Source organism: Brassica napus, chromosome A6 (assembly GCF_020379485.1).
Source record: "Brassica napus cultivar Da-Ae chromosome A6, Da-Ae, whole genome shotgun sequence".
Taxonomy (NCBI): Eukaryota; Viridiplantae; Streptophyta; class Magnoliopsida; order Brassicales; family Brassicaceae; genus Brassica; species Brassica napus.
The window spans coordinates 15,498,802-15,524,535 of record NC_063439.1 but is presented as its reverse complement, the minus strand read 5'-3'; the positions used below and the strand labels follow the sequence as shown (position 1 = coordinate 15,524,535).

At 44.3% G+C, this 25,734-nt stretch overlaps 2 protein-coding genes and 1 non-coding gene across 5 annotated transcripts; 1 reads left to right on the top strand and 2 right to left on the bottom strand.

Moving 5' to 3' along the window:
* Positions 1 to 746: 746 nt before the first annotated feature.
* Positions 747 to 25,283, bottom strand: LOC106409066 (transposon Tf2-1 polyprotein). 3 transcript variants are annotated; one of them, XM_048734844.1, is made up of 5 exons: positions 24,530 to 25,283; positions 22,949 to 24,329; positions 16,652 to 16,765; positions 9,500 to 13,843; positions 747 to 2,416 (listed from the first exon to the last, which is right to left on the bottom strand). In XM_048734844.1, exons 4-5 carry the CDS (start codon positions 13,341 to 13,343, stop codon positions 1,536 to 1,538), a joined length of 4,725 nt encoding a protein of 1,574 aa, XP_048590801.1. In that variant the 5' UTR covers positions 13,344 to 13,843; positions 16,652 to 16,765; positions 22,949 to 24,329; positions 24,530 to 25,283; the 3' UTR covers positions 747 to 1,535. The 3 variants fall into 3 exon arrangements, with proteins under 3 accessions (XP_048590801.1, XP_048590800.1, XP_048590802.1); XM_048734843.1 differs by lacking the exon at positions 16,652 to 16,765; XM_048734845.1 differs by lacking the exon at positions 16,652 to 16,765 and having other exon boundaries at positions 9,500 to 13,349.
* Positions 7,224 to 7,330, top strand: LOC125576050. Its single transcript, XR_007314584.1, has one exon. It is a non-coding gene; the product is annotated as a small nucleolar RNA R71 (small nucleolar RNA).
* LOC125575054 (protein NPGR2-like) lies at positions 23,584 to 24,090 on the bottom strand. The gene has a single exon (XM_048781584.1). The coding sequence runs from the start codon at positions 24,088 to 24,090 to the stop codon at positions 23,584 to 23,586; it is 507 nt and encodes a 168-aa protein (XP_048637541.1).
* Positions 25,284 to 25,734: the final 451 nt, after the last annotated feature.

Sequence of the window (25,734 nt, the reverse complement as noted above, 5' to 3'; positions counted from 1 at the left end):
CCGTATGGGATAGTTTTGGACATGTCCAGGAGTGGTTTGGCAGTTCCAGGGCGTGTGGTAACTGCCATAGGCGAAAGGGTGCAATCTGTACCATTGATTAAATCAATGGCCAGAAATAATACCGAAGGGATGCAATGGTTAAGAAGTAACCACCCCTTCTCCTATATAAGGAAGGCAAGTCCGTGCCTTTTCAGGCACGCCAGGGCTTCCTCCTACACCCTGAAACACAAAGAAACACAGAGAAAAGACAGAGAGTTGGTCGGATTTCCAATCCAAGACCCATGGTGGTGTGAAGGCCATAAAGAGGCAGTTTTGGGAGAGATCAAGGTGGAAAGTTATGAACGACTTTCTGGTGGCTTTTGATCCGTGATGTTATCACCCAATGCATCCTCCAGGGCCTGAGAACACACGCAAATGGTGAGGAGAGAAGGTAGATGACCGGAATTCATTCCTAAAGGCCAAGACAGCCTTAAGGGCAGATGTGTGTAGAAAGGCAGTTTCATGGAAGTGCAAGGGGAGTTATGAACGACCCTGTGGTAGGTTTCCACCACTGATGAACACGTCCTAGGCTTCCTCTGCATCTTGGGAACACACGAAAACACCCAGGAGAGAAGGGAGAAGGCCGGACTTCACTCACAATGGCATGAATAGCCTTGAAGGTGGATGCAGTGTAGAAACTGGTTTCATGGAAGTTCCATGGAAGGAGTGATGGTCACGAACCATGGTTAGATCTTATCAATACTGGAAGTATGTGAAAAGGTGTTGTAGGCACGGGTCGGAGGGTCGGACGGACGGACGGACGGACGGACGGATGGCCGTTCCGCGGTTCAGTCTTGCCTCGGACGGATGGTACTGGCCGGCTCGTCTCTTGCTTGTGATCGAACCTGAAACAGATAGGAACTTTTAGTGAGTTTTCAACAGGATGTAGAACAGAAACAAGTTATGATTCTTTTGGTTTTGTTTATGGAATTGGTTGAATGAAATCTAAAACAAAAGATAGAGAAGAGAGGAGATTGGCGGATGGGATCTGCTGCTGGACGTATGTCTCTCTCAGCAAGATGCCTAGGGCGGTTAAGAAGATAGATATGGATCCGGCTCTTGTTGGACGTGTGTCTCTCTCAAGATTCGGACAAGGAATGGAATGGATCGAAGGACGCCACAAAGAACAATGGATCGGCTCTTTGATATGTCACACGGCTGCTCTCAATGTTTCACACAACTGAAAGACTTAGGGTTTCTTTGCTAAAGCAAAAACGATTTCATAAAAGACTTAGCCGAAAAGTTGGCAACTACAAGGGTTTAAATAGATGTTCCTTACTGGACTTAAAGATAAAAAAGGGCCTAGACAAATGGCCAAGGTCTTAACCGAAATAAAAATAAAGAAAACAATAGACCGGTCGCGGTTTGAGATGTCCGGATCAGAACTCATAGTATGCTTGCTTGTTGCCTCATTAAAACCTTTCGGGAAAACCCAGTGGGACAAAACCTCGATAAGGAAAAAGAGTACAACACATACTACTCCTTCTGATGGTTGGCTATATCTCTGAACCGGAAGCAAGTTGGTTGGATGGATTGAGTATGAAGGTGGAAATGGTCAGGCCGGCTTCATTCTGGCCGATGGAGGAGAACTGGCTCGAATGGACAGGGTCTGGAACCTCTAGTGGTTCACTGGTGTCTTCAAGCTTCAAGTCAGACAACTCCTGGATCAATAGTTGCTTGAACCCGGTTTGTTCCTGTGCAAGCAGCTCCTGGACAGCTTTGGCAAATCCAGCTCTTATAACTCTTGAACCGGACCTTGTGGTAGGGCCTTTGCGGATAATGGGAACCTCAGTCGTGGGTACTACAACATCCCCTCCCTCTTGAACAGGTTCTGTCCTCAGAACATCTCCGTCATCTGCAATATAAGGAGACAAGTCAGACACATTGAACATTCGGGAAACTTGGAACTCACCTGGCAGTTCTAGCCGGTAGGCATTGTCATTGATCCGATCGAGCACTCGGAATGGTCCGTCCCCTCGTGGGGATAATTTGCTCTTCCTCTCTTCCGGAAACCGTTCTGGCCTCATGTGGAGCCACACCCAATCGCCTGGCTGGAAGATAACTTCTGTGCGCCCCTTGTTGAGCTTAATCCGGTTCCTTTCAGCCTTCTTCTCCAAAGTCTCCTTGACTTGCCGGTGCATGTTCTTCACAAACTCAGCCTTTTTGTCACCACTCTGGCTGACTTGCATGGCTGGTGGCAATGCGGCTAGGTCCATGGGCGTCTCTGGTCTAAAGCCATACACGATCTCAAAAGGGGAGAGGTTAGTAATAGAGTGCCTTGCATGGTTATAGGCAAACTCAATGAAAGGCAAACAACTCAACCAGTTTTTAAGATTCTTACCCACCGTAGCCCTCAATAACTGAGAGAGTGTACGGTTTACTGATGTTAGGAGTTTTCAAGGCTCCTAAGACAAATGTTGTAGTATAAAAGATTGTCGAACCAGTTCTGAGGGATATCAAAGCACTGAGAATGCAAGTACTCACTTAATCTAAGTGCAACCAATGATTTAGATGGGTTTTAAACTACTACTAAACTAGAAAGCAATAACAGAATGATACTTTCTTGACTAAGGGAAAAGAGAACTCATGGGCATAGGGATTAGACCTTGGGTGATCAAGTATCGAACTAAGGATGGCAAATGATCAATCAAACTATCAACCTTAAGCCTAGACACAATTCTAAGCAAGCTCTATGTCTAGATGAATGCTCATTTGCTAACATATCTCAAACATCAAATGTCTTTGGTTGAATAATATGAAAGCAATCATTACTAACAAGTCTATTAGCTATCTTAGCATCTTTAACAACAAATGTCTTTGGCAAAGTATACTAAAAGCCTAGGAGAGTTGTCTCGGGCATTTCATCGAACACCTTTCGGGTGAGAAATGCCTAAGGATCAACAACTGAGTGGCCAACTCAGAAGATGCATTATGATTACTCTACTAGCAAGGAAATATGAATGATCTACACTAAAACATCCTAGCTCTAACCTAATCACCCTTAATCTCCCTAACCCATGAATTCAAAAGGTGATTACTCACTAATCTCCATGATTCCTCTTAAACCCATATTGGATTTCAGATTAATCATGTAAAGAAATAGATAAGAAATCAACAAGAACACAAGAACATAACAATCAAAATCCAAAAGATGAACTTCTCCAGAGAGTTCTTGTGTCTTTCTCAATAGATCCAAAGATAATCTGCCTGGTGGCTACAAAAGATGTTTAAAACATAGGTTTTCCAAGTGCAAAACGTCCAAAATAAATTGCAAAAAGGTCCCTGAGAAATCATGATTTTCGGCAGCAAAATAACGCGGAGCGACTTGCAGGTGTCGCTCCGGGAAGTCGCTCCAGGGCCGATTTTTGGTGTCTCCGGGCGAGAGGTCGCGAGCGACTTTGGTGTGTCGCTCCAACGCGTCGCTCTGGATCGGGAGCGACCTTGGTAGGTCGCTCTGAGAGGTCGCTCCAGGCTTCGCTTCGTGTCGTCTCGCCATAGAGACGCGAGTGACCTCGGGGTGTCGCTTTGGGAGGTCGCTCCGAGAGGGGTGTGAGATGCGAGCGACCTCGGGGCGTCGCTCTGGGCAAGTCGCTCTGGGGGGTTCTTTGGAGCGAGCTCATGACGTCGCTGCGGAACCTCGCTCCCATGCTCTGCTCGTCCAATGATCACCTATTTCACGTCCTTTAAGCTCCAAATGCATCCAAATGTCCCCAAGAACTCCATGTGGCACTCCAACACCTAATAAGGACAATGAATGCAAAATGCAACCTAGACATGGCTAAATCCTAATCTGTATGATGAAAATACTCATGGATGAATGGATAAAACAATGCAAATATGCAAGATATCAACTCCCCCAAACTTGTTCTTTTACTTGTCCACAAGTGAACTTTCTAGAACTCATAGGGAGAGAGGTTTAAGGTGGGAGCACATAGCCAAAAGAAACACAACTAGCACACTCTCTTATTACACTCTAGCTTCTCTAGGCCTATCTTAACTCTTTTTGTTCTTACACTCATCATCAAGCATCCACACATTCAAATCAACCAACTCTCACATTCATTAAGCACAAAACATCAGGTGAATTCTTGCAAATGGTCAGTTGGTCCAAGTCATTTGGTTGGGTAAGGAAAGGCTTTTATTCAAGTGATTCAAGAGGTTCAAAACATATGATCTTTAAGGTGGTTTACTCTCGAAACAAGTAGCCTTGACATTGCACATAATATATCTAAGAAAGGGATCAACTCATGCATACAATGCTCAATCTCCATTGTTCTACCCTTTTCCCAAACATACAATTACACAATCATTCTCAAATGTCAAACCCAACTCACATCTCTCACCAAAAGATCCTAAGAACATCAACTCTTTCTCTTTGAAATCTACAAGGGATTTTTCACAACCTCAAAACATTTCTTAGCTCTTAACAACTTTGCTAGCCCCCTTTTTCTTTTCTTTTTCTTTTTTTTTTTTTCTTTTCTCTTTTTTTTTTCGTTTTTCTTTTGCCTTTATTTTTTTTTTTTTTTTTAGGCTGGGGGCCAAGACTTTTCAAAACTTGAGCTAGAGGCTTCTCTACTTATCCCAACAAAACAATTCACTTAAGCACAAAGAGTCTAATCTTTTTCTTTTTCATTTCTCCCAAATCATAATCACAACACTCACCCCCCACCTATAGCTAGACAATAGAGTGCCCAATCTAGCAAGAATGAAGATCAAGCATTGTCGTTCCCGATACTCTCAACATTATGCACATGTAAGACTTTCCGAAAAAGGCCTCACTCATCAAACAATGAAAGCTTAAAAGGAGGAAAAGGTTTTGGGAGTGGTCTACCACTAGAGTTTGTCAAAAAAGATTGGCATAAAAGATGTGACAACTCAAGTGTGTATAGCCATGACTTAGTACACAAGGGACCATGAGCAAGAAACATTAAGTTCGTTCAGTTCAAATAAGGTTGTAGTTGGCTTCAAAGACTGAGTTTCAGCAATCAACAAGTTTCAGGAAGAGTTTTCAAGGCTCGAAACATACAAGTCTTTTTGAGAGGTGCAAAAGCTACTCAGGTGCAACGTAGTGTTCTTTACAAGGCATTTAAAATCATTGCTCCCAATGCAAGTGAATGCAACCTATATGCTCTAGACTCTCCTAGAAATGCAAATGATGCAAACTAAATGATTGTTTTTTTTTTTTTTTTTTAATATGCAAATAGGTATGCAATGCATGACTCAATGAAACAACATCAAAGCAAACATGATCAAATACTTGGTACCTCCCCCAAACTTGAGTTACACAGTCTCTGTGTTGTCAAGTAGAGAGAGATACCGAAAAGAAGACTAATATGCAAAAATGAAATGGTATATACAAGGGAGTGTGGTGGTTTACCTTCTATAGGGAATGAGTAGAGGGAGATGCTCCCTCCTCGTCGTCCTCAGGTGGTAACTCTTCAAGATGCTCATCAGCAGGAGTGGCCATCTCTTCAATGTAGAAGGCTTGCCCGAACACAGTTGGTTTCCTCATTTTCTCCTTGATGTCAAAGTGTATGATGTTCTCTTTACCCAAATGGAGATCAATCGTGCCTTCCTTCACATTAACAATAGCTCCTGCTGTAGCTAAGAATGGCCTTCCTAGAATCAATGGGTCTTGAGCCTCCTCACCCATCTCAAGCACCACAAAATCTGTAGGTATCTCATACCTTCCAATCTTCACAGGGAGGTCCTCTAAGATGCCCACAGGGTACTTCACTGAACGATCAGCTAACACCAAAGAGAGTCTACACTTCTTGTACTGAGTGAATCCAAGCTTCTTTGCAACAGACAAAGGCATCAAGCTGACACTAGCTCCCAAATCGCAGAGACTTTTCTCAAATACCATAGGTCCAAGAGCACAAGGTAGTGTGAAGCTTCCTGGATCCTCTAATTTCTCTGGAACATCAAGCCTCTGGATGATGGCATTGCACTCATGGGTAAGAGTCATCATGCCTTCCATCTCCTTCTTCTTTGCAGCTACAACATCTTTCAGGAAATTGTTGTATTGAGGAATCAACATGAAAGCATCGATGATGGGCATTGCAACCTGAGCTTCACTCATTTGCTTCTCAAACAGAGCCTTGTACTTCTCTAGCAGCTGCTTCTTGAATCTACCAGGGAATGGAAGTTTGGGTTCATAGGGAGGAGGAACAAAAGAACTTTCACTTGCTGGAGTTACAACTTCACCATCTTTTACTGTCTTCTTCTCTTCCCCAACCTTTCCTTTACCTTTGGCTTCCACTATCTTCTCCAAGATCTCGTCATTGATCTTCTCATCAACAATCACCACTTCATCATCTATGTTGATGGCAACCCCCTCACCTAGTTTCTCAGCATCCTTGGTGAGGGTTCTAGGAGGTAACTGTTTACCACTCCTAAGGGTGATAGCTTTGGCCTCCTTGGGGTTTTGGTCAGACTTTCCAGGTAGAGATCCTTGCTGGCGATTCTGGTGAGTGTTCATGGAAGCAAACTGATTCTCTAAATTCCTGACTGTAGAAGCAAGGTGTGAGAATTTGTTGTTGAGCTCATTGTAGCTCCCATCAATCTTGGTATGAAGGTTCTTCAACTCATAACCAACATGCTTCTCACTTCTAGTCTGAGACTCCAAGATTTGTTTCAGTAAGGTATCAGTGCTGCTCTCTTGAGGAGCAGAGGAACCAGACGAGGGATTTTGCTGAGGCTGATAGCTGCCTTGCTGATTGTTCCGAGGCTGATAACCACTCTGCTGGTTGTTGGAATAGGACTTCTGTTGGTAGTTGTTGTACTGAAAGTTGGGTTCTTTCTTGTACCAGCTACCATTGTTGTTGATGAAACACAGCTCTTCCTGACCTTCCAAACCCTCAACTTCATGGACAACAGCTGGTGTCTCTTGGCTTGGGTTGCCAACAAAGTGCAGCTGCTCTTGGGTAGCTTTATCAGCAAGGAGGATGTCTATCTTATCCTGTAGAGCTTTCAACTCCTTCCTCGTTTGCTTATCCTCAGTTCTACTGCTTCTGTCGTGGTCTCCACTGTAGACTGCATCACTCTTAACCATGTTGTCAACCAGCTCCTCTGCATCCTCCTCAGTTCGCCCCAAGAAGAACCCATTACTAGCTGTATCCAGTCTGGCTCTGTACTTAGGTAGAGCACCACGGTAGAATGTGCTCAGCAAACTCTCCTTAGAGAAACCATGGTGTGGGCATTGAGCTTGATAGCCCTTGAATCTCTCCCAGGCTTCACTGAAACCTTCCAAGCCCTTCTGTTGAAAGCTGGAGATCTCGTTTCTCAGCTTAGCAGTTCTTGAAGTAGAGAAGAACTTCTCCAAGAATGCTTTCTTGCAGTCATCCCAAGTGGTAATGGAGTCGCTGGGTAGAGACTTCTCCCACTGACGTGCCTTATCCCCCAAAGAGAAAGGGAATAGCTTGAGCTTTAAAGCATCTTCGGACACACCATTGGTTTTTGACAACCCACAGTAGCTGTCGAACCTGTCCAAGTGATCAAATGGATCCTCTAGAGCCAAGCCATGATACTTGTTGTTCTCGATCACGTTGAGGAGTCCTGACTTGATCTCAAAGTTGTTGGCTGCCACGGCGGGTGCTCGGATTCCCAATCTATGACCATGAATGTTGGGACGGTCGTAAGTGCCAATGGGGCGAGCTGCTCGCTGTTGGTTAGGTGGACCATTGTTGTTAGCGCCATTGACGCCTGCATCTTCTTGATGAACGTCTCCCATGTCAGTGTTCAGTCTCTGCAATTGAGCCTGATGGTCTTCTTCTCTTCTCTTTCTAGCACACTCTCTCTCTAAAGCTCTGATGTCTGCTGCTCTTGGAACTAGGTTTGATGGACCCTTGCTCCTCAAGTTCATACACCTGTAGATTAAAGGGAGGTGAAGAAGAGTTAGTAACAAAAGAAAATAAAAATGACTTAGTCTCAAGCAATTGACTAAATCTCAATGTTCAAATCTACTCAGAATTTGGCAACGGCGCCAATTTGATGTTAGGAGTTTTCAAGGCTCCTAAGACAAATGTTGTAGTATAAAAGATTGTCGAACCAGTTCTGAGGGATATCAAAGCACTGAGAATGCAAGTACTCACTTAATCTAAGTGCAACCAATGATTTAGATGGGTTTTAAACTACTACTAAACTAGAAAGCAATAACAGAATGATACTTTCTTGACTAAGGGAAAAGAGAACTCATGGGCATAGGGATTAGACCTTGGGTGATCAAGTATCGAACTAAGGATGGCAAATGATCAATCAAACTATCAACCTTAAGCCTAGACACAATTCTAAGCAAGCTCTATGTCTAGATGAATGCTCATTTGCTAACATATCTCAAACATCAAATGTCTTTGGTTGAATAATATGAAAGCAATCATTACTAACAAGTCTATTAGCTATCTTAGCATCTTTAACAACAAATGTCTTTGGCAAAGTATACTAAAAGCCTAGGAGAGTTGTCTCGGGCATTTCATCGAACACCTTTCGGGTGAGAAATGCCTAAGGATCAACAACTGAGTGGCCAACTCAGAAGATGCATTATGATTACTCTACTAGCAAGGAAATATGAATGATCTACACTAAAACATCCTAGCTCTAACCTAATCACCCTTAATCTCCCTAACCCATGAATTCAAAAGGTGATTACTCACTAATCTCCATGATTCCTCTTAAACCCATATTGGATTTCAGATTAATCATGTAAAGAAATAGATAAGAAATCAACAAGAACACAAGAACATAACAATCAAAATCCAAAAGATGAACTTCTCCAGAGAGTTCTTGTGTCTTTCTCAATAGATCCAAAGATAATCTGCCTGGTGGCTACAAAAGATGTTTAAAACATAGGTTTTCCAAGTGCAAAACGTCCAAAATAAATTGCAAAAAGGTCCCTGAGAAATCATGATTTTCGGCAGCAAAATAACGCGGAGCGACTTGCAGGTGTCGCTCCGGGAAGTCGCTCCAGGGCCGATTTTTGGTGTCTCCGGGCGAGAGGTCGCGAGCGACTTTGGTGTGTCGCTCCAACGCGTCGCTCTGGATCGGGAGCGACCTTGGTAGGTCGCTCTGAGAGGTCGCTCCAGGCTTCGCTTCGTGTCGTCTCGCCATAGAGACGCGAGTGACCTCGGGGTGTCGCTTTGGGAGGTCGCTCCGAGAGGGGTGTGAGATGCGAGCGACCTCGGGGCGTCGCTCTGGGCAAGTCGCTCTGGGGGGTTCTTTGGAGCGAGCTCATGACGTCGCTGCGGAACCTCGCTCCCATGCTCTGCTCGTCCAATGATCACCTATTTCACGTCCTTTAAGCTCCAAATGCATCCAAATGTCCCCAAGAACTCCATGTGGCACTCCAACACCTAATAAGGACAATGAATGCAAAATGCAACCTAGACATGGCTAAATCCTAATCTACATGATGAAAATGCTCATGGATGAATGGATAAAACAATGCAAATATGCAAGATATCATTTACTACCTCGGTCTGTCCATCAGTCTGTGGATGGCAAGTGGTCGAGAAAAGGAGCTTGGTTCCAAGCTTTTTCCATAATGTCCTCCAGAAGTGGCTGAGAAATTTTGTGTCTCGGTCGGACACAATGGTACGAGGCACTCCATGTAAACGCACCACTTCCTTGAAGAAGAGATCAGCGGTTTGGCTTGCATCATTGGTCTTGGAACACGGAATGAAGTGTGCCATCTTGGAGAACCTGTCCACTACAACAAAAATAGAATCCTTGTGTTCTATCTTGGGCAAGCCCAGCACAAAGTCCATAGACAGATCGACCCACGGTGCAATAGGAATAGGTAAAGGCATGTGTAAACCATAAGGATGCGACCTGGATTTGGTTTTGAGACAGACAGTGCACTTGGCGCAAAGGCTCTCGACGTAGCGCCTCATCCGGGGCCAATAGAAGTGGTCGGACAGGACGCTCAGAGTTTTGTCCCGACCGAAATGCCCCATCAATCCACCCCCATGAGCTTCTCTGGTCAGTAAATCTCGCATGGAACCATGAGGGATACACAGGCGTTTTTCCTTGAAGAGGAACCCGTCCTGCTGATAGAATGGACCCGTGTTACTGTAAAGCTCAGAAAAATCAGGGTCAGTTTCATAAGACATTTTGAGTTGCTCAAAACCCATGATCTTAGCCTCTATGGTGGTAATGAGTGTGTGGCGCCGGGATAGGGCGTCGGCCACTACGTTGTCCTTTCCCTTCTTGTACTTGATCACATAAGGAAAAGTTTCCACGAACTCCAGCCACCTGGCATGCCTCTTCTTGAGTGTGGTCTGGCCCCTCAAATGCTTAAGAGTCTCATGATCTGTATGAATAATAAACTCATTAGACAAAAGATAATGTTGCCAAGTTTCGAGCGACCTTACTAGAGCATATAGCTCTTTATCATAGGTGGGGTAATTGAGGGCGGCTCCACTCAATTTCTCACTGAAGAAAGCCACTGGCCGGCCTCCTTGGGTCAGTACGGCCCCTATCCCTGTCCCTGAAGCATCACACTCAATCTCAAAAGGTTTATCAAAGTTAGGAAGAGTTAGAACCGGTGCATGTGTCAAACTATATTTAAGCCTGTTGAAAGACTCCTCTTGGGCAGGACCCCAAGCAAAGGTTACATTCTTCTTGATCACGGAGGTCATTGGGGCGGCAATGGTACTGAAGTCCTTCACAAATCGTCGGTAGAAACTGGCTAGTCCATGGAAGCTGCGGATATGTCCGATCGTGGTTGGGGTCGGCCAGTCTTGTATGGCCTTGATCTTCTCCTCATCAACCTTCAGTCCCTGTGAACTCACAACAAAGCCTAAAAATACCAACTGATCAGTGCAGAATACACATTTCTTAAGGTTAGCATAAAGGCCTTCTTGCCTTAAGGCTTTCAAAACCTGTTCTAGGTGTCCCATGTGTTCAGTTAAAGACCTGCTGTAAATCAAGATATCATCAAAGTATACAACCACAAATTTACCAATGTAAGGTCGGAGGACCTCATTCATGAGTCTCATGAAGGTGCTAGGGGCGTTGGTAAGGCCAAACGGCATCACCAGCCACTCGTATAGACCTTGCTTGGTCTTGAAGGCGGTTTTCCACTCATCTCCTTCCTTCATGCGGACTTGATGGTATCCACTCCTGAGATCAATCTTAGAAAACACAACAGACCCACTCAGTTCATCCAGCATATCATCTAATCTAGGTATAGGGTACCGATATTTGATGGTTATGTTGTTGATGGCTCGGCAGTCCACACACATGCGCCATGTCCCATCTTTATTAGGCACTAGTAGGACCGGGACTGCACAGGGGCTAAGGCTCTCGCGGATGTAGCCTTTGTCCATGAGATCTTGGACCTGCCGTTCCAGCTCCTTAGCTTCCTCAGGGTTGACACGGTAAGCGGCTCGGTTTGGTAGTGGCGCGCCGGGTACAAGATCGATCTGATGTTCTATGCCACGGATAGGGGGTAAGCCGGCAGGGATCTCGTCAGGGAAGACATCCTTGTAACGTCCCATGAGGTCTTCTACTACGTCCGGTACTTCAGGAGCTTCTAAACCTGCAAAACAACCTTCCTTAAAGATCATTAGTAGCACCTGTGTCTCACGTTGTAATGATTTAAGCACTTGTCCGGAAGTCATGTAAAGGTTAGTGTTACTTACCTGGCCGGACTGCGTCATTGCCTTCTGCATATCATGAACTTCTTGAGGGCTGAGAGGTGCTAGGCTGTGCTTCTTGTTGTTGTGGACGAAACTGTAGATGTTGGTGCGGCCATGGTGAAGTGTCTCCTTGTCAAACTGCCACGGCCTTCCGAGAAGTATATGGCCGGCTTGCATGGGCACAACATCACACTTGACCTGGTCTTGGTACTTGCCAATACTGAAGGACACAACAACTTGTTCGGCAATCTTGAGCTCAGTCTCATCATTGAGCCATTTGAGACGGTATGGTCGAGGATGGGCAGTTTTGACCAACCCTAGCTTATCAACAAGATACTTGCTAGCCACGTTAGTACAAGATCCGCCATCTATGATCAAACTACATACCTTGTGATCAACACTACATCTGGTGTGGAAGATGTTCTCCCGCTGGATGGTCTCTGGGTCAAAGAGGGTGCTAAGAGCTCTCCGGGTCACTAGCAGCTCGCCTGTCTCCGGGTAGTCGGTTACTTCTTCATCAGAGATCGCGGCCGCGGCCTCTGCCTCATCTTGGGATTCATACTCGCCATCCCCCTTTAGGACCATCACTCGTTTGTTTGGACAATCCCGAGCGTAGTGGCCTTTGCCCTGACACTTATAACAAATGATGTCACGAGTACGCAAATTTTGGGCTTGAGTCTTACCCTGCTCCGGCTTAGATGCATTAGACGATTCAGCCTGGTTTGTCTTGAATCGGCTCTCAATCTCAATCGTCTTGCCCTTGTCGCCATGCTTTGAACCCGGTTGCGTCCAAGCAGGTTTGCTGCGGCTGGTACTGGCCGTCTTGCGCTTGATGTGCTGCTCGGCTTGCGTAGCAAAGTGCAATAGATCGTTGAAGTCTTCATAGTGTTGTCTCTCCACCTTGCGGGCAATGCGGTCTTGCAGCCCTTCCAGGAATTGGGACATCATTGTCTCCTCGGGCTCGTCGGTCTCAAGCTTATTCCTAAGTGCCTCGAACTCCTCAAAGTACTCCTCCACAGTCTTAGTTCCCTGCGTAAGTTTACGAAAACGTTTTAGCACATCACGCTGGTAGTAAGATGGAATGTACCTCGCGCGAAGCTTAGTCCGCATCTCGGTCCAATTACGCGCTCTCCACACTGGCCCGGACTTAGCAACGTCTCGATCCCACCACGAAAGAGCATTGTCCGTCAGCTGGGCTGCTGCTAGGGCAACCTTCTTGGCCTCACTATATTGATAATAGTCGAAGATGTACTCCATGCGCTTCTCCCACACGATGTAGGCATCCGGATCAACCTTGCCGGCAAACGTTGGGGGATGAAGCTTAAGCGCCTTGCCTCCCAACCAAGGCTTTTCCTCCTCTCGGTCTCGACCTCCCCTATGGTCGCGGCCTCCTCCTACTTGGGCCCGGGGTCCTCGCGCGTTCCTCCTACCTCCCCGGTTCGGCCTCTCCTCGTCCTGACTGCGCGTATCATCGGTACTGTCCGCGTCCGAGTCAGTGTCATGCGGGTCCGGCTGATGCCTTCCTGGTGGTCGAGGTCCGTTGGGCCTGCCTCCCTGCCGTATCTGAGCAAGCTCGGCTGTGATAGTCCTAAGGCTCGCCCTCAGTTCCTCATTGTCAGCTAGGAGCTGAGCGTTTATGGCCGCTTGGTCTTGACCTACATCTCCCATAGTTCTCTGAGAAGAAACTCAAAGAAAGATTAAAAGGCAAGAGGGGGGGTTAAATAGTTGCTTGGGTCGGATACTTTGAGTATCGACCAAGGCTAAGAGTAAATGCAAAAAAAGTTAAGGCAAAATCGAATCAGGTTTGAAAAAGGAAAGGGAATTTTTTTTTTTTTTTTGAAAACTTGGAAAACAATCCGAAAATTTAAAAATAAGGAAAGTAATTAATTTTTTTTTTTTTAAATGGAAGATCAAAAACTTGGAGAACAATTCCGAAAATTTTTTTAAAAAAATAAGGAAAGTAAATATTTTTTTTTTTGAATGGTGACGGCTAGGGTTCAGAAAGAACTGAGTTTCGCAGGAAACTTCAGCTCTGATACCAAAATGTTGTAGGCACGGGTCGGAGGGTCGGACGGACGGACGGACGGACGGACGGATGGCCGTTCCGCGGTTCAGTCTTGCCTCGGACGGATGGTACTGGCCGGCTCGTCTCTTGCTTGTGATCGAACCTGAAACAGATAGGAACTTTTAGTGAGTTTTCAACAGGATGTAGAACAGAAACAAGTTATGATTCTTTTGGTTTTGTTTATGGAATTGGTTGAATGAAATCTAAAACAAAAGATAGAGAAGAGAGGAGATTGGCGGATGGGATCTGCTGCTGGACGTATGTCTCTCTCAGCAAGATGCCTAGGGCGGTTAAGAAGATAGATATGGATCCGGCTCTTGTTGGACGTGTGTCTCTCTCAAGATTCGGACAAGGAATGGAATGGATCGAAGGACGCCACAAAGAACAATGGATCGGCTCTTTGATATGTCACACGGCTGCTCTCAATGTTTCACACAACTGAAAGACTTAGGGTTTCTTTGCTAAAGCAAAAACGATTTCATAAAAGACTTAGCCGAAAAGTTGGCAACTACAAGGGTTTAAATAGATGTTCCTTACTGGACTTAAAGATAAAAAAGGGCCTAGACAAATGGCCAAGGTCTTAACCGAAATAAAAATAAAGAAAACAATAGACCGGTCGCGGTTTGAGATGTCCGGATCAGAACTCATAGTATGCTTGCTTGTTGCCTCATTAAAACCTTTCGGGAAAACCCAGTGGGACAAAACCTCGATAAGGAAAAAGAGTACAACACATACTACTCCTTCTGATGGTCGGCTATATCTCTGAACCGGAAGCAAGTTGGTTGGATGGATTGAGTATGAAGGTGGAAATGGTCAGGCCGGCTTCATTCTGGCCGATGGAGGAGAACTGGCTCGAATGGACAGGGTCTGGAACCTCTAGTGGTTCACCGGTGTCTTCAAGCTTCAAGTCAGACAACTCCTGGATCAATAGTTGCTTGAACCCGGTTTGTTCCTGTGCAAGCAGCTCCTGGACAGCTTTGGCAAATCCAGCTCTTATAACTCTTGAACCGGACCTTATGGTAGGGCCATTGCGGATAATGAGAACCTCAGTCGTGGGTACTACAACAAAAGGGTTTGATGAAGGCGTGCTAGGAAGAGCATGGACGCCCCTGATGAGGTAACAGGTGGGGACTGCAGACCATTGGACATAGTCTGGTACACTATAGGCTGATCTGGTCCTTCAGTTACACCTTACTCTGTTTTATGATTATTAATCATATTATTTCTTCTTCTTATGATTGAGATTGATGATTAGACATAGTAGCACTGAACCATGGCTTGGCCGGTTCAGAAGAACCCTCCATGGCCTTGGTTTGGCAGCTAAGTCCGGATCTCCTACTTCCTGATGGATTTATGGCGATCTGACTTTGGAATCCTCTTAGTGGTGAATTATCATGAATTATCATGGTATTTGGGGATTTTTATCTGATTGATTTCGAGATGGTCAATGTGGCCGGTGGGGCTGTTCTAGGTCGAGATCCATAGGATCGAGATCGGTTCTTGGAATTCTGACTTTACCATTCTCTTAGTTAAGATTTATCATGAATTATCATGAATCCTAATGAGTTTTTAGGGATTGATTTAGAGATGGTCCCTTGGGCCGGTTTGGCTGATCTTGGCCGAGATCTATGGGATGGAGGCCGGTTCTGGGAAATCTGATTGGACCATTCTCTTAGTTATGATTTATCATGAATTGTCATGAATTTTAATTGATTTTTGGAGCAGGTTTGCTTGCGGTCGAAATTGCACCTGAGGGCATATTGGGGTCAGATCCTTGTGTTAGGATATCTGATCATATGTTTGTGTGCTGGAACATATTGTCACTTATGATATTGATCATAAGGAATTGCTGGTTATCAACCTTGGTGTTGGTAAGGCAGGCCGTGTGTGATCTGATCATGGGCAAGGATGGACGACCTGATCCTTGGATGATGGATCAAGGTGTCTGATCTGATTGATCAAAGGATGCACCGGTGGTAAGAGCAACACTAATCAGGTTCAGTGGAACATGGTTCCATGACTGATTAGGAAGTATGAAGACTCATCAGTTCTGAGTCATGTGGGGTGGTTGGTTGATTGACTCAGGATCTGATGGGCATTGTTAGTCCATGAGCTGGACTTGGTATCATAAGTTGATAAGGCAAAAAGGATGCGAGACAGTGCATGAGCCGGTAAGGGCCAGATGCATGTCCTTAGCTGTTTGAATACTTCTCAAGGGTTACTTATGTCTGTGGGGATGGTTGGCTGAATGACTAAGTACCTAAGGGAGTTGTTTTGTGTGTGTAAAGGAGCGGGACGCAGTATATGGCAGCTGGCCATAGCTCGGTCCTAGCTCAGTTCGAGTGTGACAGCTCGATCAGCTGGTTTACGAGTTCCTTCAGCTAGCGTAGCTGGGCCAATGAGCTAACAAGCTCCGGGAATGTGGCAAAGGTATGATCTGTCAATGTTGCATAGATCTAGATAGAATGGCTTAGGGGAACAGAACCTCTGATTGTATGACTTGGTCTAGGTTCAGGATCGACCTTGGAGCTAGCTGGCAGTTGTGTTTACTGACCAGTAGCTGAGGTGATCTGACCAGACAAGTGTTAGATTGGTTTAGACCAATGGTTAAGTAGATACTATTCCGCTGTGCATAAGTTGAAAGGATCTAGCTAGGGAATGACTAAGGTAGTCTTGAGCTAGGATCTGAGTTAGCCCTCGCCAATGGGCGATATTTTAAATAAAGGGCAAAATTTTTAGAGGTTCGGTCCGGGTATGGACTGAGCGACGTGAGGCATCGACCGCGGCCTAGTTGGCCGGGATCGGGTCTTACAAGTTGGTATCAGAGCATGCTTGATCCTGTTGAGGACAGTGCTCAAAGATGTTAGGTTCCAAACCGAAATTATTTTTGAAAACTGAGAGGACTTGGAACCTTAGCTGTGGTGAGCCAAGTGGGAGTTGAGGTAAGATTGGGTTTCATGCTTGTGAACGGGGAAGTTCCAAGATGAGCCGGCTTAGCCAAGATGCACTCTCCAAGGGCAAGACCCTGAAATAGAAAGGTTAGTTTTCTAGTTATTTGGATGATGGACGCAATGCAAGATCTTTGTATGGACGACCTGGACAAGGGAAGTAACATGGACCAGAGAGTGGCTTAGGTTGAAAGAAACGTGCAGCACTCTCTTGGAGGTAAATGTTATCCCTTGGTGGCCGTTCAAAATAAGTGAGCATATGCAATGTTCATGTTAGTCTAAGGGAGACGCTACATGGCTAGTACATGAGTGGGCTTGTGATCAGATGGATCAGCTTGGACTCAGTGTAAGTCAAGGTAGGATTCCTTAAGATTGAGTGAATGTAATGGATCAATTCCATGAGGAATTAGAAACACGATGTTAAGTATCTTAGTATGATGAGGATTGAAGTATACTATCAACACTTTTGTGAATGGTATGGGACATTCACAGATGTGTGATGCTTTGGAGAATGGTATGGGACATTTTCCAAATGTGTGATCAAACCAAGATCCTACTCATCTAAGTACTTAATGATCGGTGGTGTGGAAACACATTATTTGATACTGGAGCTACACATAGTGTTGTGAGTCCAGGAGTGGTTGGAAAAGGTTTGTTCCAGTATGGAACATGGGATGGTCCTGAACGAGTGAGTGCGGCCGGAGGGCAAGTTATGAACTCACTCGGTCTGGTTAAGGACATCCCTGTGGTGATCCTGGATAGGCCGATGCCTATAGATCTGATTGTTGTCCCCCTCAAGCATCATGAAGTGATCTTGGGCATGGACTGGTTGGGAAAGTATCGGGCAACTCTAGATTGTCACCGGGGAAGGGTGCAACTTGAGAACGAGTTTGGACCCCGATTAAGTACCAAGGAATCAAGCCAACCTCTTGTAGTTGGTGGTTTCAGCAGTCCAAGTAGAACGGATGCTTAGAAATGGTTGTGAGGCCTTTTTGGCTACCATTTACACTGATGAGGTTGTAGGGGCCTGTGACCCAGAGGGTATACCGTTGGTTCGGGAATTTCAGGATGTGTTTGGGGCACTACAGGGCATTCCCCCTGATAGAGCTGACCCATTCATCATTGAATTGGAACCTGGAACGGCCCCATTATCTAAAAGTCCATATAGAATGGCACCAGCTCAGATGACAGAGCTGAAGAAGCAACTTGAGGAGTTGCTTGAGAAGGGGTTCATACGCCCTAGTGTACCTTGGGGAGCACCAGTCCTATTTGTTAAGAAAAAGGATGGTAGCTTTAGGTTGTGCATTGATTATAGGGGTTTGAACAGGGTGACTGTGAAGAACAAGTACCCTTTACCCAGGATTGATGAGTTGCTGGAATCATAAACCTTATTGTCCAGGAAGGACTTAAGGGAACAGAACAATCTGTTAGGACTCATGGTAGAGTGAGCAGCCTAAAGATTGGAACATGTTCGCTAGGACTTGGCTGGTGCATCGAGTGGCTTGGAGATTGGTTGAATCTACTAAGACTTGAGTACTCAGTATGTTCCTAGGTACTGAATTTGATCTAGTCATGGAACTGAAGTGTTCTACATGGACTTGGTGTCTACTAGGAACGCAACCTGGAGAGTTGGGTCAGTGACACAAGTCATATCTTTGTATGGGTGCTTGATGAACCACTTGATAAGATTTTGGGTTAAATATCTATCAAGGGGGGAGACTTGTTGTGTATATGATGACCAAGACGTGGTCAGTGAGAAGGAACAAGGTGGGAGATGCAACGAATTGGTTAGAAAGAACCAATCGAGCATGCTCCATGTTCCGGGTACAAAGGAGTTCGGATGGAACCTTTGTCATGAGACAAGAGGTTAACACCACTGGATTCGAGGACGAATCCTTCGTAAGTGGGGGAGACTTATCATGTCCCTGATCCTGGATAGGAACGTCCGGACGGACTGTGGTGCGAGGAAACGCACCAGTCAGGTCATATGACCTAAGGACAAGTATATCATGGCCTGAAGGTAAGGTTAAGAGCATCAGGAAGCTAAGGCATAGCTAATCCAAGAAGGAGACAAGCTCAATGGAGCTGGACAAGCGAGCTGGTAGCTGGACAAGATCCAGGTGAAGCTCGATGAAGTGAGTGATCAGAATGGATCATGGGAAAACTAAGTCTAGGTCTGGAAATTGACCAAGGGACTTAGAAGGATTGAAGAAGATAAAGGAAGCAAGCTGGACACAGTGTATAACAGCTGGGCGATGCAGTAAACAAGCTCGACCAGCTAGGTGAAGTGTAGTGCAGCTTGGTGTAGCTCACTGAAGTGTAGGTCAGCTCCCTGAGCTGGATGGTCTAGCTCACTCAGCTGGATCAGCTGGGGATCAGCTCAACTCAGCTGGACTGAGTGTTCAGGTGTTGGGCAGTTGGGGCGGGTCTGGACAGTGGCCGCGACATGTGGGTGACTCGTGTGTACCGATGGGCTAGTGGGCTCTTGGGATTTAGCCAGGGGCATGAGCAGTCCGTGTGGGATAGTTTTGGACATGTCCAGGAGTGGTTTGGCAGTTCCAGGGCGTGTGGTAACTGCCATAGGCGAAAGGGTGCAATCTGTACCATTGATTAAATCAATGGCCAGAAATGATACCGAAGGGATGCAATGGTTAAGAAGTAACCACCCCTTCTCCTATATAAGGAAGGCAAGTCCTACACCCTGAAACACAAAGAAACACAGAGAAAAGACAGAGATTTGGTCGGATTTCCAATCCAAGACCCATGGTGGTGTGAAGGCCATAAAGAGGCAGTTTTGGGAGAGATCAAGGGGGAAAGTTATGAACGACTTTCTGGTGGCTTTTGATCCGTGATGTTATCACCCAATGCATCCTCCAGGGCCTGAGAACACACGCAAATGGTGAGGAGAGAAGGTAGATGACCGGAATTCATTCCTAAAGGCCAAGACAGCCTTAAGGGCAGATGTGTGTAGAAAGGCAGTTTCATGGAAGTGCAAGGGGAGTTATGAACGACCCTGTGGTAGGTTTCCACCACTGATGAACACGTCCTAGGCTTCCTCTGCATCTTGGGAACACACGAAAACACCCAGGAGAGAAGGGAGAAGGCCGGACTTCACTCACAATGGCATGAATAGCCTTGAAGGTGGATGAAGTGTAGAAACTGGTTTCATGGAAGTTCCATGGAAGGAGTGATGGTCACGAACCATGGTTAGATCTTATCAATACTGGAAGTATGTGAAAAGGGTTTGATGAAGGCGTGCTAGGAAGAGCATGGACGCCCCTGATGAGGTAACAGGTGGGGACTGCAGACCATTGGACATAGTCTGGTACACTATGGGCTGATCTGGTCCTTCAGTTACACCTTACTCTGTTTTATGATTATTAATCATATTATTTCTTCTTCTTATGATTGAGATTGATGATTAGACATAGTAGCACTGAACCATGGCTTGGCCGGTTCAGAAGAACCCTCCATGGCCTTGGTTTGGCAGCTAAGTCCGGATCTCCTACTTCCTGATGGATTTATGGCGATCTGACTTTGGAATCCTCTTAGTGGTGAATTATCATGAATTATCATGGTATTTGGGGATTTTTATCTGATTGATTTCGAGATGGTCAATGTGGCCGGTGGGGCTGTTCTAGGTCGAGATCCATAGGATCGAGATCGGTTCTTGGAATTCTGACTTGACCATTCTCTTAGTTAAGATTTATCATGAATTATCATGAATCCTAATGAGTTTTTAGGGATTGATTTAGAGATGGTCCCTTGGGCCGGTTTGGCTGATCTTGGCCGAGATCTATGGGATGGAGGCCGGTTCTGGGAAATCTGATTGGACCATTCTCTTAGTTATGATTTATCATGAATTGTCATGAATTTTAATTGATTTTTGGAGCAGGTTTGCTTGCGGTCGAAATTGCACCTGAGAGCATATTGGGGTCAGATCCTTGTGTTAGGATATCTGATCATATGTTTGTGTGCTGGAACATATTGTCATTTATGATATTGATCATAAGGAATTGCTGGTTATCAACCTTGGTGTTGGTAAGGCAGGCCGTGTGTGATCTGATCATGGGCAAGGATGGACGACCTGATCCTTGGATGATGGATCAAGGTGTCTGATCTGATTGATCAAAGGATGCACCGGTGGTAAGAGCAACACTAATCAGGTTCAGTGGAACATGGTTCCATGACTGATTAGGAAGTATGAAGACTCATCAGTTCTGAGTCATGTGGGGTGGTTGGTTGATTGACTCAGGATCTGATGGGCATTGTTAGTCCATGAGCTGGACTTGGTATCATAAGTTGATAAGGCAAAAAGGATGTGAGACAGTGCATGAGCCGGTAAGGGCCAGATGCATGTCCTTAGCTGTTTGAAGACTTCTCAAGGGTTACTTATGTCTGTGGGGATGGTTGGCTGAATGACTAAGTACCTAAATGAGTTGTTTTGTGTGTGTAAAGGAGCGGGACGCAGTATATGGCAGCTGGTCATAGCTCGGTCCTAGCTCAGTTCGAGTGTGACAGCTCGATCAGCTGGTTTACGAGTTCCTTCAGCTAGCGTAGCTGGGCCAATGAGCTAACAAGCTCCGGGAATGTGGCAAAAGTATGATCTGTCAATGTTGCATAGATCTAGATAGAATGGCTTAGGGGAACGGAACCTCTGATTGTATGACTTGGTCTAGGTTCAGGATCGACCTTGGAGCTAGCTGGCAGTTGTGTTTACTGACCAGTAGCTGAGGTGATCTGACCAGACAAGTGTTAGATTGGTTTAGACCAATGGTTAAGTAGATACTATTCCGCTGTGCATAAGTTGAAGGGATCTAGCTAGGGAATGACTAAGGTAGTCTTGAGCTAGGATCTGAGTTAGCCCTCGCCAATGGGCGATATTTTAAATAAAGGGCAAAATTTTTAGAGGTTCGGTCCGGGTATGGACTGAGCGACGTGAGGCATCGACCGCGGCCTAGTCGGCCGGGATCAGGTCTTACATCTCTCGCTTCTGGGATTGCCTCAACTTCAACCTTTACTATTCAGAGATCCTACATGACTCTAAGAGCATGTCCATTGGTAAGAGACTATCAAAGGTTCTAATGAATTATTTAGTAGTTAATTTGTGATATGAAAACTTAAGAACCCTTGTTAATCTAATTAAATTTTTTTCTCCTCCAATGGAAAAACCTCATTGAGGTTCTTCAAATATTTTTTTTTTAGGGGGCTTATTGTACTGATGATTTGCTAGGATTTGAGAAAATTCTAGGATTTTTAAATTTAGTGGAATTTGAAGATTTTAATAGGGATTTGAAGATTTTGTTGGTAATTTAGATGGTGATTTAGGTAGGATTTTTTTAAAAACCATAGGATTGTCTTTATACGTAATGACGTCGTTAAAGCTCGTTAGATTAAAAAAGAAAACGAAATGGCTTTGCCCGGATGACTCAAGTGGAGGTGATCTTACAACCATCATAGCTGTTCTCCCAGTTACATCTCCAGTTCTGTCCCTTGTTGTTCATCAAAGACTTGTGATGGCTATAGAGCTTAAGAAAGTGATTGAACAGATCCGTGAAGCTCCACTTCAAGGTGGTATACACTAGTTTCTTCAGTTATTCACTCCAAGTTGCAGAGAATTTGAGAACAGATCTAAGCTCTAACGGTTAATTTTGGGGGTTTGAATTATGTTTGGAAAGTTTTGTGAGTATCGCTACATACATATTCTTGGGATTGCATAGCAAAAGAGATGAACTTTTAAGCCAAGATTGTACGTGGAGAGACTGATAGTTAGTTGTTAGAATGGTATATTGTTAGAAAGAACATTGGTTTTGATAGGATGTTGCTACTAACCAGAAAGGCTGGGAGAAAGTATATATGAAGAGGTGAGGGAATTTTAAGTTAGAAATACAGTCTTATTGGTTCAGATTAGATGGTTAGTTTCTTACCAGGTAGTTAAAATATATATTGCAGGCTCGTTTCAGTGTGACAGGCAATATTCTGCCATTGTGGCGTGTTTTATTTGAAGGGTAATGGTTGGGAGTATTTGAAGGATGATTATATGAGTCATCGTGTATTGATATTCCCTAAAAATAATCTTTCATTATCTTAGGGAAAAAAGGGCCAAACTCATAGACATGAACACTGGAAGCAGATATCTGAAGCTGCAGCTCACTTGAATAGGTTTTCAAATGATGGAAGCTTCATGAAAGAAATGCTTCTAAACAGAAGAATGAATCAGTGGAGATTGTAGAGACTCAACATAGAGCAAATAACATTACCTTCAAAAACCAAAACCAGTATTGAATCTCTAAGCGTTAATCAACTGGCGGCTAAAGCCTTACAGCTTCGTCTGAAACGGAAACTTGAAAAAGCCCAGAAACGGATAAGACTATCATTTTTTTTGTTCTTTGTGCCTTTTGTTTTGAGTCTTTAATTTTCCTGATCGCTTTCATTTACTCAAGTATAATTCTGAAATGAGTTCTCTTGCTTTTCACTGGAAGAAACAAAGGCTGAGGGCAAAGTAAAAGTTTTCTAAATTCAGTGAAGAAAAAGAAAACTGATAAAATTTTCAAATACCTACTCACGACATGGAATTTATGTTCATTAAATTTCAACTATAAATCATTTTCAAATAACTCCAAATTATTTTCATAAATGATAGATCCAATAAAGTGAGATTTGAGAAAAAAATGAAATCCTAGCAAATCATCAGTACAATAAGCCCAAAAAAAAAAAAAATTTGAAGAACCTCAATGAGGTTTTATTTATAAGATGAAAAAAGCATACATGACATGAAGTTTGATCAAAGATGTGAATGAACAAACAGTCGTGATGAGAAGTTTGATCAGATGGTATCAACAAATGGAACAGGAAGAAACCTGCAGACAGATTGTAAAGTGAATCTCACTACGAGTCACCTGATAAGCCTCTTCCAATCCACCATCAGGATCATCCCGCTCTTCATAGCTTCCATCAGCAAGATGGTCTCCAACACACATCTCCCTGAAATGATGAGACATCCCTCTACATAATATCCCTTTGGCATCTTCTTTGCAGAACTCAAGCTTTTGCTTTGAACTTGAAGGAGTGCGAGAAGCTGTGTGTAAGTCACAATAGCATCCTTGACTTCTCCTTTAGCCACACGAAACTTTTCCTTCAAACGCAACAGCTTCCCTTGTTCCCACTTCCCCGTTTCGTTAAGCGCTGCATCAACAATAGTCTCGGCGTCTGAAAACCGCTTCTGAGCAGATAAAACCCGAGCCAGAAGCAACCATACTTCAAGATCAGACTCTGCTCCAAGCTTCAACGCGTGCTTAGCGTAAGCTAACGCGGAATCCAGCTTCCTCTCCTCTGCGTTCTCCAACGCAAGACGGTGCAGGACTCTCGGGTCTGTTATATCAGCAGACTCCAGCGCCTGCATCCCCTCGGAGAGCCTAGCTACATGCTCGGTCTCAGTACATCAAAGATTTCGGTGAGTGCAATGCCTAAAACAAGACGCGCTGCACCATCTAACTGAACGCACTCGTTGCCTAAGCTTCTCCTCGCATAGTCTATGCCTTCCTCAGCGAGACCAGACCTCTCACCACATATCTTAGAAGCCATCAGCAAACCAGACACATCCTCCCGTTCTGAAAATAGCTTCCTCTGGATCCAAACACCCTACAAAACCCAACAAAGTCACAAGCTTTACTCAAATCTTCAACTATATCAAATAAGTACCCACAAAGGCGCAATCTTTGTCTTGCTATACGCTAATTCAACCTTCTACACAAATCTTAGCCTAAACTTATTACAAAAGTACATTGAAATTCGAAACCCAAAGAAGAATGAATGAAAAGTTTTGAACTTTGGGATCAAACCTCTGTTTTTCTTGGAGGATGAAAGATAATAATCAGCACCGGCACTGGCGGTGAGTCTTTCGACACGAGCAATCAGCCACTCGTCTATCCTATCGCAGCCGAACTTTTCGATCACCTTCTCGTGATCGACATTACCGGAGACAACCCACGGAGTCACAGCTTGCGCCTCCTCCGATGATGACGATTCAGGCCTTTGTTTATCCAAGCTCAGCATCTCTCATCCAACAAACAAACGGTTGATCTCGTGTGATGATTTGGAGAGATTTTTCAAAACATCTACGAACATCGACGAACCAATTTCTCAGACCAAACAAAAAAAAGACATTAACGAAGAGAAAGAAAGAGAAGGTCAGATTTTCTCCTTTATTGTTTTAACCAATAACAAAGAGGCACATATGGGGTTTTTAGTGATTCTAAAAGTGTTATATTTAGAGCATGATTATTCCATGATTCTTAAGTGGGTTTTTAATGATTATTTAATATTTTAAATGTATTTAAGTAGGATTAAGAACTCTAATTAAGAAACTCTCATTTTGAGCGGTCCAATGGAAGTTTCTTAATTAGGGATTTTTAAAAAAATCTGAACTTGAATGGAAAAATTCTCAAAGGTAATGAATTGAAAAATTTTCAAAGGTTTGATCAAAATATTGATCAAAATTTTTATCAAGTGATCCCTCAAAAGTGTTTTGAGAAAAAGAAACCATGAGATGAATTTTTTTTATAAAACTTGTTTACAAGTCGAGGGAAACTTATTTTCAAAAAAGAACTTGAGAAGGAACTTGAGAAAAGATGTGTGATGAATGAAGAAGAGTGTTGTGTTGTGAATAAAAGTTTATATAGACAAGACTACAAGAGTTCACAAGACTACAAGAGTTCACATGTTTATATAGACACAAAGCTTTACAAGTCCGTGACTGATGACTACAATAGTTAGTACGTAAGTTGAAACTGACTTGAGGACAAAGCATCACAAGACTAGAGACATCACACCTTGAAGGGGTAAAACATTCGAATCTGCTCGGATTTGGCATTGTAAAAGGACTCATGACACCTGGACCTTTCATCCCTGTCCGTGAACCTTCATCTGCAGCTGTCTGGGAGATAACTGATGGTACCACGTTTTCATCCTTGAACCTGCTTGAAGACAGCTGATGAAGCAAATGACTGATTTGTCCACCTCCTCCTCGTGGAGGCTGGTTTGCCAT